Source organism: Lucilia cuprina, chromosome 6, assembly GCF_022045245.1.
Source record: "Lucilia cuprina isolate Lc7/37 chromosome 6, ASM2204524v1, whole genome shotgun sequence".
NCBI classification, from domain to species: domain Eukaryota; kingdom Metazoa; phylum Arthropoda; class Insecta; order Diptera; family Calliphoridae; genus Lucilia; species Lucilia cuprina.
In genome coordinates this window covers 19,749,495-19,769,308 of record NC_060954.1, presented here as the reverse complement: position 1 = coordinate 19,769,308, position 19,814 = coordinate 19,749,495, and the positions used below count along the sequence as shown (strand labels likewise).

General features: G+C 30.3%; 1 protein-coding gene across 3 annotated transcripts in view; it reads left to right on the top strand.

Moving 5' to 3' along the window:
* The window catches only part of LOC111677478 (sodium-dependent neutral amino acid transporter B(0)AT3), a 42,549-nt gene that overhangs the window by 21,592 nt on the left and 1,143 nt on the right, over positions 1 to 19,814 (top strand). For 2 of the 3 annotated variants that reach the window (XM_046954345.1, XM_046954344.1), the window contains 7 exons: positions 3,122 to 3,541; positions 9,516 to 9,748; positions 9,827 to 10,407; positions 12,158 to 12,305; positions 12,377 to 12,738; positions 12,806 to 12,968; positions 13,032 to 13,235. In XM_046954345.1, the coding sequence (XP_046810301.1) occupies positions 3,274 to 3,541; positions 9,516 to 9,748; positions 9,827 to 10,407; positions 12,158 to 12,305; positions 12,377 to 12,738; positions 12,806 to 12,968; positions 13,032 to 13,235 (1,959 nt within the window). In that variant the 5' untranslated portion in view covers positions 3,122 to 3,273. Of the gene's footprint in view, positions 1 to 3,121; positions 3,542 to 9,515; positions 9,749 to 9,826; positions 10,408 to 12,157; positions 12,306 to 12,376; positions 12,739 to 12,805; positions 12,969 to 13,031; positions 13,236 to 13,688; positions 13,758 to 15,909; positions 16,930 to 19,814 lie in introns of those variants that run through there. The other variant, XM_046954346.1, reaches the window with a different exon arrangement.

Here is a 19,814-nt window from a genome sequence, read left to right as displayed (position 1 = left end):
GAAAAATTACTAAAATTTCTATTTACGAAAATCTATTTTTACAAAAATGTAAAATACCATCCAATGCCTTTTAAAAATATCGATTAAAAACCTGTAGTCTCCTTTGCCGCATGCAATATATCCATGACTGTATGTGTGTAAGTAGGTGTGTTTATAAGTCTGAAGATAATTTAATATTCTCTTACATTAGTGCTTAAATATAGTAATTTTTTGAGATCTTTTTTTGCTGATTTAAATTCTTATGCCAAAGACCTTGTGCCACATTAATGAAAACATGTTGAAAATCACAACGCCTCTACTTGTTTCTTTATTTAATTTTTTTTATTTTAAAATTAAAGACTACTAAAGTCATCTGCAAATGCTTGTAACTAGTAGATTATTTTACCAAGTTGTTATTTTATTTTACATATATACAAACGTTATACAAATAGCTGATAAAAAATATACGTTAACAAATACAAACATAAGTTACAAAGACAACGAGAACGACAGACCTTAAATTTATAAATTAACTTAAGGATATAAGAATACTTATTAAGTACTTATTTAAGTACTTACTTTTCAATGACTACTATATACCACCTGCAGTACGTAGAAGGATATATATTGATTTTGTCTTTTCGTTTGTAACACATCGAAATATTGGTTATAGACCCACAAAAGTGTACATATTCTGGGTCCTTATAAAATCCTAAAACGATTAGCAATGTCTGTCATACGAGCCAAAAACTTTCTTCATGAAACTCTCTTCAGAAAATCTTAGACCATCTTGATTGATGGTCTAAGCAAGCACGCATTTAGATATATTTTGCAGCCCATTAGTTTAACATCAGATGTTAAGTTCTTGCATGAATCTTATGTTTCTATTCGGTGAGAGATTTAATACATATTTTATTTGAAGATAAAAATGCAGGTATATCAACGGGTATATCACCTGTTACGAATTCAGATATACAGATCAATCATAAATGGTAGATAAAGTGCAAATTGGCACGTCTCATCCTATAAAAGGATGTGTAGTGTTGGGATGAGCAGAATACCATCAATAGTATATGTGGGACTTCTCATGGCCCTTTTCCATCAGAAGTATATTACATATATATCTTCCCCATTTTGGTATTATTGCTAACCCAGGGGAAAAAGTGCTACCAATACATCTAGTCTGCAGGGACCATTAAATGGTGTATCCTTGACCTTTCCTTACAATGATATACCATAGAGTTGAAATAGAGAAACATATAAAGAGCGTTATCCTAAATGTATGGGATGATGATTGACTTGTTCTGGTTATTAGGAAGCTCCCTTTGGGGTGCATTTGTTGGCTGTGGTTTAAATCCAAATTCGCGGGTAAGGAATGTTCCACAAAGAGTCAATGCATCCGAAAAAGGCAGTAATTTTTATTTTCGTCTTTTGTCACGGGTGTATTCTTTAAAGACAATCGTCATTTTTGTGTCCCTATTCGTCATATATAAGATGATAATTGACTTACTTGTGGAACAAGAACATGTTTAAATAGATAGTCACCTGGTCGGTCGGTGGCTAGGGGTAACCCTATATGGTAGGTCATATTCGGAAAAAATTCGGTACTGTTGCCGAGAGAACAGATACTCCACAGAGGAGTTGTAACTGAGACTGTGCGTAGGAAATAAGTCAAGGTGTTAAGTAGATATGATACTGAATGGATGTAGGCCCGTGTACTTAGAGTGAGTGTTGGATGAATGACAAGTGTGTTGAGTTAAATGGTTATGGATGCAAGGTATCTTATCAAGAAATCCATCTTTGTCTATGTATGTTCAGGGTTAACTCATTTCAGATATACCTCAGAGTGTTCCCTGTGACTCAGAACATATTTAATGGATTCGTATTTCGTTCTACCGATTATGTCTTATGGTTCCCTTGCCGAATCAACAGAGGCCATTACATCTACGCGATTATTAACCGAAATAATGTTTTTACGTCTCGGAAGTTATGAAACGGGTTAAAGTCTGGTAAAATCATGTACAAAAATTGTCGTGGGCGTGAAAGAAGTCTTGATAGTGGGTCGTCTGATAAGTTCACAAATTAGAAGAATACAGCATATCGAAGTCAAACACTTCTTGGATTTGTCTGTTGAAAACGAGGGTTCAAATTGTAAAATCGATCCATCCAAAAGAGTTAGTTTTAAGGTTTATTTTATTTTAATTTTAATGGCATAATTCTCTGCTGTCATTAACATTAGATTGTTCGAGATTTATAATGACAAGTCCTTGTGAAAGTATATGTATGAATGTGTATGAACTCGATAAATAATATAAAAAATAACAAAGTAAAAACAAGAATAATAACGCTAGCAGAAAGCATACTAACTAACTTTATACAAAAGAAAATCAGGATATTGATCAAACGAAAACAAAACAACGATAGCAGTGATATTTCAATATAAAATGTTATACATTCAAACAAACTAAATGTATATTAAAATAGAACAACAGAGACGTGGATATGATAAAGAAGTGAAAGCCCTCGGGAAAACCCAAAAAATGTTTAATAAAGATTTAATTTGTAAATAAATAAATCCTTGTCTCACAATAACCCAGTGATATTTTCTTTAGATAAAATGTAATTTAATTATTTTAAATGTCAAATGTTGCTCAATATTAATTCGTTGCTATTAAGGCTTTGTGTATTGGGATCTATTTTACATTTTTCAATTTATATTCAAGGTTAAGCTACATGTTATTTATAATATGTTAAATTTATAATGTTGGTAAAATTAAATAAAATGCTATAAATAAGTAAATTGGTTGCATTAGATAAAATACCTACAGCAATCCATTGACATTTCATATTTGTTTATATTCTTGTTTATAGATATTCCAGAGACGTAGAAGTACTTTACTCAATACATTACATCTATAATCAGAATATAATTTTTAAAACTATTCATAAAATTTAAACATATTTGTTGATGTTTTGATTAGCGGAATCCGTGTAAAATTAGTTTTTTTATAAATAAATAAATAAATAAATAAATAAATAAATAAATAAATAAATAAATAAATAAATAAATAAATAAACAATTAACTGTAATTAATATTATTTTAAAATTATATAATTAATTAATTTTTTTCTTTCTTTTCAGTTATTGGCCAACTAGTAAATTTCCCAAAATACTCATACACTTAATTGCGAACGAGTGTGTTCAATCAAATAGACTTTTTGTGATTTGTTACACAAAACAATTAAGAACAAAAAAATACTCTCATCTGGATTGGTGTTTCCTTGTATTTGTTGATGGCTGCTACTAAAATTATTGATGCGCCTCGCAATGGCCATGAAATGGCGCCGTTGAATACCCGAGCACGCGGAGATGGTACACATGGTGTAACAATTGTTTTGACTGCTCCCCAAAGAAATTCCGTTAGTTCTGTGGAGATACCGGGAGAACCGGAACGTGCAGCATGGTCTGGCAAAATGCAATTTTTCCTCAGTATTATTGGTTACTCAGTTGGTTTGGGTAATATTTGGCGGTTTCCCTACTTATGTCAACAGAATGGTGGAGGTAAGTAAAAATAATAAATTATTTAACAGTAAATGATAAGAATAGATGTTAAACATAAATGAAATTTCAAGTGATTTTGATAAAGGAAATCCAGTTTGACAGTTCCCAAACAACTAGGATATGTAGATAGGAGTATCATATATACTTTTTAGTATAACTGAAGGTATTATCAGATGCTCAGAAACTCAGTTATCTGAGATATCTAATCAAATCTAATTTAGATGAAAGTCCGGCAAAGACATAGAAAGTGCTACGGATTTTACTATCCTTTAGATTTAACCTTACACCCGATATCGGACTAATGACATTCTGTTAACCTCAATTGGCGCCATATTTTTGAAATTCAATTTACTTATTCCCTTATTGCACACTTCTGCCTGGAACCTAGTGTTGTTATTGGTATTATATTTTTGATTCTGGGGTTTCAATTTAGAACCCCAGGCCTGTTTTGCTCCCCCTTTTAGAGCCACCGGAATTCTAAGATGCTACAAGTTCCTCTTTGTTATGATATTCACTCTTAATATCTAGAACGTACTTATTATCCAAAGAAGTCCACCAGATTACAAAACAATTAGTTCAAATTGGCCTAATCATGATTTTATAATGCCAGAGAGTCATAGTAAGACTAAGTACTACAAAGCGCCCAGTAGTGTTGTGTCTTGTTTATCCTATTGTACATGTTTTCCATTTCAGTTTCCGGAGACACTGAAGCACGATATTTTAGATGTTCAAAGCCTGAATATGCATGTCAAGAAGGACTTGGTGACATCTAATTGTTGCTTATTGATTGATCATCACCATAATGGTACAGTTAACACAAAAGTTCTATTCCTTGTTTGACTCTACGAATTTTTGAGTGTATGTCTATAAACTGCATATATGATTGAAGTTATTCTCAAAGAGCGACAGGGAGATATAGTTTGGTATAATTGTTTCTCTCTACAAACTCTACACTTTTTCTTGGCTTCGTATTTTATGAGTTTTCCCTCTGACATTTTGGAACTATTGAGAGGTATTCGACTCGAATCAATGTGAACGTACGTATTGGTATCTTCTACAGTTTGGTTGCGAGATGATATTGATACTTCAGCTATTGTGTGTCCGAGTCTCGAAGATTTGTTAAGTTTACGAACAATACACCGCTTCTCTTATTTCTTGGCTTCGTATTTTATGAGTTTTCCCGCTGACAATTTGGAATCGGTGTGAACGTACCATCGGTATCAACTACCTTCTACAGTTTGGTTGCGAGATGATATTGATACTTCCACTATGGTGTGTCAGAGTCTATTTGAACAATTTGAACAAGATTTGTTAAATTTACGAACAAAACATCGCTCCTCTCATTAAATACTTATATTACTACTTCCCTATTAGTTAGTTAATGCAAGATGGACATATCAAGACTAGTTTGCTCGTCTGATTTTAAGCATGTTTGGGTTTTAGAATATAGGGACTATGATGGTAACGAATAGGCAGTTGACTTTGCCAGAACGGGATCTGCTCTCTGTAAGCTTTTATAAAGAGCAGTATTCTCAGATTCTTTCTTTACAAGGCTGAAAAGTTTATCAATGTTTAAAAATTGTTGTTCTATGACATAAAAGTATCCCAATTTAACCTTCCGATTTATATACAGGACAAACGGCTTATCCTACAATCATTAAATATCCACTAAAGAGGATATTTGGGGGTAAAAAAGGTAAAAACGGGTAAAGGTTTTCTTTATTATCTTACACAATAAGTATTATTGGTTATTCGTCAATTACACATTACAAGTAATTTTAATTGGAAATTTTTCAATTGCAAGTATTTGTAATTGGTTATTAGTCAATTACACATTACAAGTAATTGTAATTGGACATTTTTCAATTGCAAGTATTTGTAATTGGTTATTACTCAATTACACATTACAAGTAATTGTAATTACCATGTAATAAATTGCTTTGTGTAATCATTACCCCTCATGCGTGCAGAAATACAGTTTTCTCCCTTCTACACCCAAAAAGGACTAAATTTTAAAAAAGTACGAAACAGATATCTCATAATTTCGAAAGATTTACCCAAAGTATTTACAAAACTAAAATATAAATTCCTCTCTGTTGAATACAGAATAGAAATGCCTTGTATTTAATTGTTGATACCTTAATCGTGAATATGATTCCGAACGGAATTTTTGTTATCAAACAATCAAAGTAAACCATCTATAAAGTTTGTAATAGAAAGATATTTCAATTACTTTATTTTTCCGTTCATCGACATGTTTCTTTGTGCTAACTATGTACTTAAATTTGTATATTTATTTATGCCTTGAACTTGATCTAACTTGGTCAATGGAATACGAATAGCGACAAATCTATATACACAAAATGAAACGAATGATTTCATTTGACTCTGACTCTGAAATTAATGACATTAAATAAAATTCTATGTAAAATATTAGTGCAATTTTGCTTTATTTTATTCGCTTTTATTTACATTAATTAAGTGGCAAAAAAAAACTTTTTATTTTGTTTTTGTTTTTTTATTACACATTTTTATGTACAATGTGATTCAATTTCAGATACATTTTTGTATCTACAGTGTACAATATTTGCACTATTATTTTTGCAATCAATTGTTTATTTAGGTTTATTTTTCTATTGTTTGAATTGAAAACGCATCGAATGGCGACAACACAAATATTGAATGAATGTGCAAAGCAATGCAAAATTGTTATAAATATGTTTGAATTTTTTTCCCTCGCTGCAATATAGTGAGGGGTCATGGAGTTGAAACTTCAACAAGTTATTGTTGGATATTAACGACTGCATGACAAACTACAAATGATATGTGCACCGATTTAATATGACAATTAACTTATATAATCCCGCCAAAAGATCGTAAAAAATTAATCAAAAAGTAGTTCCATTCAAAATTTTCTATCCGATTTTTCAGTTGGAAAGATAACTTATGTTTTGTCGTAAAATTTAGTGATACATTTTTTTTTACAAAAATAGTACAATATTAATTAGATATTTTTGCAATTATTCTGAAAACTCATTTATCTCAATCCTTAATGTGTTGAATTACAAAGATATAGCGTTAAGTATGTGATATATACGATTATTTATATCATTCATGCAAATGTCTATAATTCAAATACCTGCCAATAATATAAAATTAAACATTATGAAAAGTTATTTAGTTGCATTGCTTTTTTTTTCAGTTCAATTAAATTGACAACATCATTGCTCTACCCGCCATTCAAATATTATTATTCATTGGTTGGTTATTTTGTTGAGGGTACAAAAGTTTTTTTTCCCCAACCCCATAATAATTTATGGTTAATTTCGTACTTGATCTAGTTAAAGTTTTTATTTGATTTTAAATTGCATAATTCAAAAAAAAAAATACAACCAATCATTTAAACATTCAGTCGGTTTAGTGAAAGTTTTCTTTTAAGTAGTTTGATTGGTTTTAATCGAAATGTATAACTTTTCAATAAAGCTCAGTTGGTAAGTACAACATTATCTGGTTGGAAATGTTTATAATTAGAACAAAATAAATTGAATGAATGTTTCAAGTTATACATTTTGTTAACTGATTGCCAAGTATCAATATGTAAAAATACATTTCATAGATTTATGCCGAATTTTATAAACGTGTTTCGATAGCAATATCAAAAGGATATTCGAAATGGGACCTTTAATTGGAATGTGGCTTGCGGTTTCATTTTTTAAAAACTTTTAAGGGAGATTAGTATTTATATCAAATCACTTATGTTGAAATGTATTATAATACTCCCCCGGGGGCATGTAACTTTAGTAAAAGATCCCATCTTGGGGATCTTTTACCACTAACACTAGTCTACTGGACTATAAGCTATTGATGATCAAATCTATACTCGACCTTTCCTTTATATAATTTGACATGTGTCAAACCAAAGAATCACATATTCTGGTATCACGGGAATTATAGCTTGTAGGGCAAAATATCTGACTTTGTCTTGTCCGGTTATTAAAGAGATTCCTTCGGGTTACACATGGTGGCTGTGATACAAGGTAAAGTATATAATTTGGGTTAAGTTCGGAGCTGTTGCTGAAGTCGGAAGAAATCTTATAGAGGAATGACAAATACCCCACATAGAAGACGGACTATTTCATTAAAATTCGGACTGCTGGAGAATACTCGAAGAAATCGTATCCTTTGGATTTTTCTACGTGTTTTATTAGGAATCTGACATTAGATAGATAGGTTATACGTATACCATAAAATATCGGCTCAGAATCACTTTTTGAGTAGTTTAAGAACACACAGTATAGTGTTCATGTAAACCTTGTGCGCACACTACAGATCGCAATTTGTATGATAATTTTACGAATTTAATTTTAATTTCTTTAGTAAATTTATTGGAAAAAGCAACTTTACCATGTGCTATTAAATATGGTGCAATCTTTATATTACTTCTCTATAATTGACATATTTATAAATGTTGTAGGTCAATTCAGAGGGGGAATTTTTAGGGGGATATGTTAAATTGTAAACGAATTTATAATTTAAGTATAAAAGATTTGAACTCTGGCGTTAATTTGTTCCAAAGTGCCTCAAAGGGTTAATTTACATTTTGTCATTCCATTTCAAATATCATTTCGATATAGTAAATGAGAATGCCCAAACATTGCATAATTTGACCTTTGAGAATGCCCAAACATTGCAAAATTTGACCTTTGTACTCCACAGTTTATGAGGAGTACAAAACAAATACTTTATTTAAAATGTACAACAATTAAGAATTAATACATATTCTGTGAAATATTGCAAAAAATGCGATTTTTCCGAAATCCGCCTAGTTCAAATCGCAGGTACAGCTATTCTGTTAGAAATTATGATATAATTTTTGTACCGTTTAATAGCCTTATCTATTGTATATAAGTCCCCATGAGATCTCCTAACAATTTTGAAATTTGTTAAACAAAGTTACAGAAAAACTGAAATTGGAGATTTAAAATGGCCGTTTAAAAATACAAACTTTTTTCCTATCCAACTATTATTTATCATAACTAAAAAATTATTGGGGAAAAAATAAAGGGTTTTCATTTAAACGTTCAAAACTCTCGTAAACTGTGTAACTTGTGCATGTTTCCATCCTCGCAATTGAATTGTATGAAAATTGATTTGCGACTATTTAGACTGGCAAACTTGAGCAAACTCATTGTACATTTAATAAATCTGTTCACTTATTGTTCACTCTTGAATTTATGGACTTAAATATTCACATTTTTAACATATTTTGTACAATTTTTTGTTTAAATATATTTTTTTTTATTTTTTGATTTCGTTTGACATTGCTGTAAAATGTTTATAAATATTGTAATTGAACAGAATTTGAACAGGGGTTTCATGAAACAAGTCAAATAAACTTGCCCACTTGCACAAATGGGAAACTTAAGCGTTTAAATGAAAACCCTTATAATATAGTTTTACAATCCAAAAAAAACAAATTCGGGCAAAATTCGTATCTTCGTTTTTTTGGAGCACTCTAATATACAGACATATAAACTATTGAAAAAAACAAAGTTTTTTCTTCAACAATTTTTTTGTAAAAACGTTCAACATCTTATGGATACTTTATAAAATTTCGATTGCATAAAAAGATAAAATTAAATTAAGTTTTATCAATAAACTTAATGAATTGTTAATTAAATTTTATTTTTATTTTCTTCGTATCTCCAAGCAACACGCACTTAAACTGCAATCGTAATTTCTAATCCAATTTTATTAGATTGCAACCAGGGGGCATAATATGTATAAGTATTGTAATAAAAAAACAGCAATAACAAATACGAATTGATTTTGTGTCACTAGATAATAATGAATATGTATGTACGACAGACAGACAAACTATCAATTTCTTGTACAAATTGCTTTACAAAAACACAGTTTAATTTGTATTCACTTTCTTACATTTCTTTTGTCTATTTTTTTTTTTGCTTTGCAGGTGCATTTCTAATACCCTTCATGGTAATGTTGGTGCTGGAAGGCATACCACTGTTTCTCATTGAACTGGGCATGGGACAGCGCATGCGTCTGGGTGCGCTGGGTGTTTGGAATACCATACATCCCTGGCTGGGTGGTATTGGTATCTCGTCATGTATAGTGACGTTGTTTGTGGCCCTCTACTATAATGTGATTATAACGTGGGTGTTCTTCTATTTGTTTAATAGTTTTCGGGTAAGTAGACGCTGTTGACTGCTTGACTGCAGTTTGGAATATATTTGGAAAATAATATGATTTTTTGTATATTTTTAGTATCCTTTGCCTTGGGCTTCATGTCCTAACAATGGCACAGAAGGTTTTATAGTTGAGGAATGTGCGCGTTCTTCAGAAACCACTTACTTTTGGTATCGCACAACATTGGATGCTGCTCCCTCCATGGATGAGTCAGGCGGTCTTAAATGGTGGATCGTGCTCTGTTTGTTGCTTTCCTGGACAATTGTCTTCTTCATTGTTATGAAGGGTATTCAGAGTTCGGGTAAAGTGGTGTATTTTACTTCACTCTTTCCCTACATTGTCCTGACAATCTTCTTTATTCGTGGCATAACTTTACGTGGCGCCAGTGCGGGTCTCATGCACATGTACACGCCGAAAGTTGAGAAACTAGCGGATCCCACGGTTTGGCTGGATGCCGCGACACAAGTATTTTATTCATTCGGTTTAGCCTTTGGCTCCTTGATTGCCTTTGGCAGCTACAATACGCCCAAGAACAATTGCGTCCGTGATGTTTTATTAGTGTCCGTTTGTAATGCCATTACCGCCATTTACGCCAGTGTTGTCATTTTTGCCATTTTGGGCTTTAAGGCTACCGTCAATATGGATCGTTGTATTGAAGTGTAAGTAAAATTTGAAAAATAAAACAAATATACAAACTATTTAGTTGGCGCATCTAAAATATTCAAGATCATTATTGAATTTTATTTCAAAAATAAAAAAAATAATTGTAACAACTATTTTAACTGGTCAAATGATTGCATGTATATTATTAGCGAGAATCATTTATGACTAGACAGACCGACAAACAGACAAATATGGCAGACAGAAAAACGGTTAGGTGATGCTATACCAACTAATGGTTTCAATCAATGAGGCGCTAGTTGACTTAAGTGTCCGCAATTGATTTGTATGATCGTTAAGACAATCGAAACAATTACAATTGTTGCAAACATGTGCTGAGCAATTGCATGTGACAGCTGAATAAGAGCTTAAAAACCAATTTGTGATTACAAAATGAGACATGAGTGATGACTGATTAATTGCTGTTAATTGAATATTGATTACAGCACTCAACAATGGGAATTTTATAGAATTCTTAAGTTTCTCAGTAACTGTTTACACTAAAATATGAACAAAAAGTTTTGCGATTAATTTGTAATATCGGATTTTCAATGTTCCAAGTTCCAGCCTGCTATAAGTATGAACATATCTATTTAGCTAAATGGTTTCAAACTTTTACTCTTATAGGTCAAAGTTCAATATTTCGTTATGTTACAACTTTTAAAACTTTGCTTCATATGCCCTTTTTCAAAAGAAAAAAAACGAACTTTCAGTTAAGTATTTATTACTATTAATTGGACTTGATGTGTACGTTTTTGAGGCGCAATTATTTCGTTTTCCATTTATTATTTACAACAAAAAAATCTTTTTTTATTAATTGTTTTATTTATAAATATGTCATGATTGAAATTATTTATTGACATAATTGAAGGTGGTTTGCAGTAAATTGCATTAAAATGTTTTCCTGATCAAATTTTTTCAAGAAAATAATTTTGCAATTGATAGTGCCTAATGAATTTGTTTATACCAAAGTTTGTAAAAGGAAAACAAATTGGGAATGATTTCATTCTGCAGACTTAAATTAATTTCTAATCAATTGTTGTACAATCTAAAAATGCGGTATTTTTAAAATTTTTACTTTTTGCCGCCATAAAACTGCTCATTTTTTGTGTCCATTAAGAATACATATTTACCTCAGATTTGCTTATTTTGAAGATCATTCACATCCTGCTCTCTTTAAGTTTAATCTATAGGATACTTATGGTTCTATTCACCATCTTATTATTCCAAGAGTTCTTTAGAATTCTCTCACATATATTTTAAATTCAGCTCTCTTTATGCCGAATGGATTTTCGTTAGTCAGTTTAACTACCTGGAACTCCCCTTAAAGCTGGTACATTTGCTGAGCCTGATGCTCATATGATTTAAACCCTCTTAGAGAATATTCAAAAAAAAGGCCACTCCTTAAATGTAATTTGGAATAGGGTTCTTTTTACTAGACTTTGTACTTAGTATTTGGGCATATAAAAACGTATTAGTACGTTTTGTTCTATAGACTAGTATTGTCGAATTTACAAACTATTTTCTAGTTTATATTGTGGTAATAGCCTATCTATTTATGGATATATGTAGATTTGAAACAATTGACATCATAAAAGTTAAATTTTTAATGCTTTATTGAAAAATTTAAAACTTTCAATTTATTACATTTTTTTTCTTTTTACGCCTGATAAACACATTACGATTTTCATTTGCTGCCTCGTTGTAAAAAAAATCAACGTCTTTTTAATAGTTTTTCGAATTTTTCAGAAATAAAGACATTTTATTTAAGCATGATATGTTGCCTTCCAATAATGTCACCGAGGAAATCTATGAAGCAGCCATGGCCAAGGTGAACATGAATCAAACTAAAGAATGGGAACTTGGAGAATGCAGTTTATCGCATGAATTGGATAATGTAAGTAGGAATTGCAAAACTTATGCGAATAAATAAAAAATGACAAATATTCCCTTTAATCTAATTCAAAGGCTGCCGAGGGTACTGGTTTGGCCTTTATAGTTTTCACACAGGCCATTGTAGAATTGCCGGGTGCACCATTCTGGGCTGTTCTCTTCTTTACGATGTTGTTGAGTCTGGGCTTGGGTTCACAGATTGGCATACTTGAGGGCATGCTGTGCACACTGTTTGACATCGACATCATTAAGCGGGTTAAGAAACAACATGTTACTGGAGTGGTGTGTTTTTTCTGCTTCATTGTCGGTTTCATCTTCTGTACAGGTGCTGGCGAGTATTGGCTGAAGATGTTTGACTCCTTTGCCGGTACAATTGGTCTGGTAGTGATTGCGCTTATGGAAATGATTGCCGTCGTTTATATCTATGGTCATGAAAGGTGGGTTTGATATATATAAAAAATCATTTAGTCAGTTAATCAAATGTCAATATATATCCTTTTGCAGATTTACTGAAGACATTTATCAAATGACTGGATATCGACCTGGCATCTACTGGCAATTGACTTGGCGTTACTTTGGACCTCTTATCATGGTGGCTATTCTTGTCTCCTCTGTGGTGTTTATGATTATTAAGAATCCCACTTATGGTGCCTGGAATGAGGACTTGGTAATTTTATTATATTATTCACCATAATTAAAATTCATTCAATTCCACTTAATTTCTTAATAGGGCGCGGTTGAATCTAAGAGCTATCCACCATGGGTTATGGGCATAGCTTTGTCTATGATTTTAGCTGGCGTTTTACCAATGCCAATAGTGTTCCTAATGCGTAGCTTCCAATGTCTCAAGGTTGATTTGGATATTCATCAAGGTTCGATTCGAAGAAATGAAACAACCGCCTCTACTAAGGAAATGATTGATAACGATGATGATGTAAGTAATGGTAGTGGTTCTAATGGGTATAGTATTATATTTTCAAGCATTTTCTAAATTGCTTAGAAATAATTACGTCTATAATTTATTTATAAAAAAGTTAAGTATCTGATTTAAGCTGTTACATATGAACCCATTTTCGGACCATGATTTCGGGTTCAAAATCATCAAAAGATCAAATTTAAAATTGATCTTGTGTATTTATGTAACTGTTTATATTTTATATGTATGTAATTTTTTATATGTTGTGCTAACTTTTTACGTATATAATCCTTATCTTATATATGACTATATATAGTTTATATAATACAAATATATATTTGCCACACAATTCCATTATAAATTCACTTTAATGTTTCGTCTCATTTTCGTTTTGTTTTCTTAATAAATGCTTACGTTGCCTCGTATTTTAACTAAAATCATTTAACAAAAAATCGATATAATAACATTCAGATTGTGAGTCCGGATATGCCACCACAAGATTCATTAGCGGCGACACGTTTTACAATTGGAGACTTTGAAGTAAGTTGTAGATAGAATGCTTCCGTTTTCTTTTGCTCAATTTTAATAAAACAATTTATTTTTTACAATACGATTATTTATATATAAAACCACTTATAAATAATACCGGCCTTATGCCTAATAAAAAACTAACTGCTGACTAACTGTCAAATTGCTCGATCCAAATGAACAATTCCATCTACGTTTTAGAACCCAAATCTCGTAAAATAGTATAAAGTAAAGTTGCGACTGTCCTAAATAAGATTTATTGGTTAAGATTACTAGATTATCTAGCTGTAACCTGTGAAGTTTACACACATTTTTTACAGATTCAAAATTGCGATCAGTAGTTATATAAGAAAGGTCGTTGAAGTATATGAACCTCCAGTGCTATTGTCATATCTTTTTTCCCAGTTTATCTTGATGTAATCTGTGAATATGGAGAAGTCTGGCGGTTTTACGTTGATCTAACGATCGTACAAGTCTTGAACAGTGAAATAAATATGTCTTTTAATGACATATAGTGAAACTTCACAGAATACGACCATTTTCAGTTTCATTTGTCAACTCTTTTCAAAGTATCAGCAATATTATTACCATTTGTAATCTCGTGTCCTTTGATCCATATTGAAAGATCCCCGTCATTCATGGTCGAGATGTTGAGAATACACAAATCAGATATTTAATATGAGCTGGGTTTTAGTACAAATTCTGATAGGATCTCTGTTCGATATTCCATATAGTATGTTAGCAAATTTTACGGCCTTTGGATCGCTTAAATAATACTATATTCATCATTGAATCCGAAATATATTTTAGTACCAAATTCTTTAATGAAGAAACTCTTTTCTTTGTCTTATATCAATCTGTATACACATGGAATCTGTTATTTAACAGAATTTAACTTTAACAACATTTAGGGGTCGTAGTAGAAGAACAGTTATTTTCACGTCCGTCCGTCTGTCTGTCCGTCCGTCTGTCAGTGTGTTTGTTGAAATGAATTTTGAGAGAACCTCAGATATCGTCGAGATCCGAATCTTCAATTATTCTGTTAGAAATACTTTCGAGAAGATCGCTATTTAAAATCAGCAAAATCAGTCCATAAACAATATGACCAAAAATCCTAAACAACCTCTGAAAATTTAATAAAAAATTGAGATTTTTTATTCATGCTCAGACAGAAATTGCTAAAATACAAAAACAAAATACATAACCATACGGTAAATTTTGTTTCTGTACGCTTGTTTATAAAAACAAAGTAGAGCAAGAGCAGCAGAGCAAGAGTAGCAGAACGAGAGCAGCACATGAAACATAAATTAAGTATGAGGAGCCTGGCTTAAGTTAGAAGCCACTAAATAAACTTTTTGGTACTTTTTCATTTTTTAAAAGGTACTTTTTAAATTTTCTATAATATTGAACCTAAAAACATGAATTAAGAATGTACAGCCCGGATTAGGCGAGAACACATAAAATGGGTTTATTTGGTACTTTTTCGTTTTTCAAAAGGTACTTTTTGAGATTTCTATAGTAATGAACCCAGAAACATGAAATTATGTATGTAGATTCAAAATTAAGTGTGATCCCATAAAAGGGAACTTTTTGGTACTTTTTCGTTTTTCAAAATGTACTTTTTGAGTTTTCTATTGTAATGAACCCAGAAACATGAAATTAAGTATGTAGAGCCCGGATTAGACGAGAATACATCAAAGGGGATTTTTTGGTACTTTTTCATTCTACAAAAGGTACTTTTGAATATTCTATAAAAATTAAGTATGTAGAGTCTGATTAGGTGAGAACCCATTAAAAGGAACTTTTATTGATTTCCTCACGAAGTCCAAAGTTAAAAACATGGGTAGATTAAACAACTTTATAGGATCCAAAGGCTACTATATAAATATATGTTTACTGAATATGTAGAATTGACGACTGAATGTGTAGACAGTGTATAAACCTTCCCTCGAGCATTACAAAGTTCCTTATAATGCAAAAAGCATTTACTTTTTATAAATTCTGATGACATCAACCTCAAACTACTATGGATTTATAAGTGGTTATGTTGAAAATCGTATTGTAATAATTAAAAAAGTATTTACTAATTAACTGTAACTTTATTGTATTTCTTTGTACTTTTTCCTTTTTTATTCCACTTCCCAACTAAATTCTTTTTGTACAGAACTAAATTTAAAAATATAATTATAATATAAAAAAATAAATTTAAATAAACGACGACAACAACAACAAAAAAACAACACTATCCAAACGCTTAAAGAAATAAAAACGTCTACACCACATCAAATCTAACGAACAGCATAAATGGATGATATTAATTTTGCTGAAATAAAAAAAAGGATCTAAAATGTTTTCACAATTAAAAGCAAATTAAACAATAACGGTTACCTCCTAATTGAAAACAAATATTTAAAAAAATAAACCACTATAACAACACACAAATCATAAAAACATTACAAAATTTTTCCAAAATTGAAAAAAAAAAAACTTAACTCATCTTTAACACCTGCAAAACACACACGTAAACAAACAAACGCTCGCTCATTTGATTTTGTTCATCAAAGGATTTTAACATATACATACACTGAGAAAATTTAATTCTTAGAGAGAATAAAAGTGCTTTTTAAATAAACATCAACTAAATTTATATGAATAGAAAACGATTAAAAATTTAAATAAAAAAAATATATAAATTTATATTAAAGCAATTAATTAATTAAATTGAAAACTGCAAATTAAATACATTAAATTATATGTATTAATCTTATGGAAAGTATGAGAGAAGAGCGCCTTCTTAATGATTTATAAAAAAATATTTAATAAAAACAATTAACAACTTTAATCGAAAGAAAAATATTATAAAATTATAAACTTATTGTGTAAAAACCAACAACTACTTACAAATGAAAACTAAAAAACTATTTTACAACTAGAAAATATTTTAGCCACAGCAATTATTTACAACATTTAACAACAACAAAAAATTAATTAATTATTTACTACGAATTGATGACTTCGATTAGAAAATGAAAACGATTTTTACTTAAAGTAAATATTTCAGAAAAACAGAAAATTATACAGAAATTAATTGAAAGTAACATTTAACTGAAAATGCAATAAACAAATATAAACGAAAGTATGTAGTTTTAAAGTTAAATTAAATCATAATTAATTATTATTATTTTTATGATTGATATTAATAAAAAGTAATTAATATTAGAATAGAAACTATATAAAAATACAAAAAATATTATTCTTAAAAATAAAACCCTGCTGAAAGCTCAAGATTTTAACAAATTTATTTGTATAACGAAATTTTGCAAATATTTTATTTAGTCTTACAAAAACCAATAAACATTTTACTAACTCTAGTATTAAACATTAATAAATTAATGAATGAATAATAACAATAGCAACAATACTAATAACAGCTCATTCATACATAAATAGTTAGAGTTACACGGGCAGAAATTTTAGTTATCTTAATTAATTTATTTGTAATTTATTTCGTTGAATTAAAAATTATTTATTACTAATACGTACTGGTGTACATTTAAAAGCAAACATTAATAATTGTTAATTGTAATTTATATTAATATTTATTATTTGTTTAAGTGTTTGTTTGTAAAATCCAACAATTGTAAAGAAATCACTTCAACAGCAAAATTTATACATTCTAAACATATTAATTACTTCATAGATAGTATTTCATAGATACAAAACAAAACATACTGACATGCATATAATAACAACTTCATGTATACATAAATACATATGTATGTATTAAGATTGGGTTCAATTGGTTTTAACAATACGCGTTATGATCTATAAAGGTAATTAACTGAATAAACAAATATATACATATATAATTTATGAACTAATACTTATTCTTTTAAATGTTTATGATTTTATTATTTAAAATATTTAAATATATTATTGACATACCCAGCAAAAACTTTCATTACCAGCTAAGGGGTTTAAAATGCTAAAATTTTCTGACACAATAGCATTTTAAGTCATTATTTTAACTTTTGCAAATACTTACCACAATCGCTAACAAGTAATTCAAAAACTCAGTAAATTGAATCGTCTCAGCAGAAACTGACTAATGAATTAGTAAGTATTATAATAAGACATTATTAAAGTACTTCTATGTTGACGGAACTATGTATGTATATGTAGTAGTGATTGAAAAAAGTGGTAATAGGTATGTGGTTACAATTGCAAGTAATTACAAAGTTTTTGCTGGGTATGTATTTATTTTTATTTCTAAACTAATTTTATTTTAATGTTTAAAAACTTTATTCAATTAGCAATAGATTTTCAAAAATATCTCCATAAATTGCAATTTTTGAGAAGTCGAATATGCAAAAAAATTTATGTGTATGTACATATGTACATATAATCTCTGAAATCAATTCCAGTAATGTGAGTTTTGTAAGACCGATTGACCTAAAACGAGCATAATTCCGCAATTCCCAAAAAATTAAAAACAAATCCCAAAAATGGATTTATTTTTAAATTTTGCACATAGGGTCCACATTTTTCTAATGGCTGGTAAAATACTTTGTGGGTAAATAAAGAACATATAAATGTTTGCAATACTGCATTTGGTTTTCTGAATACAGTTGCAAATTTGCAGAAAATTTTTCATTTTTAGAATTTTAAATTGAAAATCGTTCGGGGTACATTTTAAGAATATAAACTTCTATATTCATTGGCTACGCCCATGCCAAATTTAATTAATTTCCAAAAATAATTTATCTCATGTATTCCCATGATGAGTATTAAGTTTGCCCAGGCTGGTTCTAGCTCATTAAGGTTAGGTTAGGTTGATAGGAGGATGTATACTACATCAAATCTGAAGATATACACCTAGGCCATAATCGGGCCTGTTGTGCGCTCCTTATTATGAGAAAAAAAGGGGTGAACTGAATAAATTAATTTTCAATGTTCAGAAACCAATCAGTGTTAGTCAGGAATGTAATTTTTGGAATAACATCACTTCCAAAATACTTGGATCTAACTTCGACGAATGCCTGTCAGTGGCAAAGAAAGTGCTCCAGAGTTTCACTGTCCTCCCACATGCTCTACATATGTACGTCTGAATCCGCACGTCAAATTTTGCATAAATGTACTTCAGACTCCTCTCATAAGGGTAACCCGATAGGATTTTCGTACCCACTGTTTCATTATTCCAAGAGACCTTATGGGATTCTCTCACCCATATTCTTAGTTTGTTGTGTCGAATGTTTTTGCGTTTGTCAGGTTAACTGCCTCGAGCTACCTTACCTTTAAAGCTATTACATTCGCCATTTCGTTACCGACTACTCCCGTGGGGGCTGGTACCCATATGATGTGAATCTTACCTCTGGGAGAGTAGTTAAAGCTTTCAAGCTCATTAACCTATTATATTATTTATAAAACTTGATCTTTGAACATCGATCTTTTGTGCTCAAATACAGATTAAAATTTCCAATAGGAGAATTTTATGTATTTTTAGTGAAATTTGTCATGTTACCATCCTTGAGATGGCTGAACTATTGATAGAAAACAACTAAAGTGGACCACTATAATAACTTGCAGAATAATCGAAATAGTTTTACTAAAACGAAGTGCTTCCAAAAGAATAATATTTCAAAAGTAATACTAAATGACTTTCGAAGAAACGAAGATACTGAAGATACATTTTTTTGTTCTTTTTAGTATTTTGTATTAAATGCATTTGTTGCTTTCTATAATACTACAACTTCAATTACTTCTTGAGAATGACTTCAGAAGTAGTGAAGTCAAATAAATATCGCTCACCACTTAACCTTTTTCATAACTTCCATAGAGTAATTTCAATCTACTTCGATTCTTTGGAAATTTTTTTCGCTGAGAAGCTTCCTAGTCTGGTCCTTATTTATTTGATTCCAAATTCCCCACTTCTGAACTCATTCTCAAGAAGTAATTTTTATGTTCCTTTTTTATACCCTTCACCTTCGTGAGAAGGGTATATATAAGTTTGTCATTCCGTTTGTAATTTCTATAATATAATTTTCCGACCCTATAAAGTATATATATTCT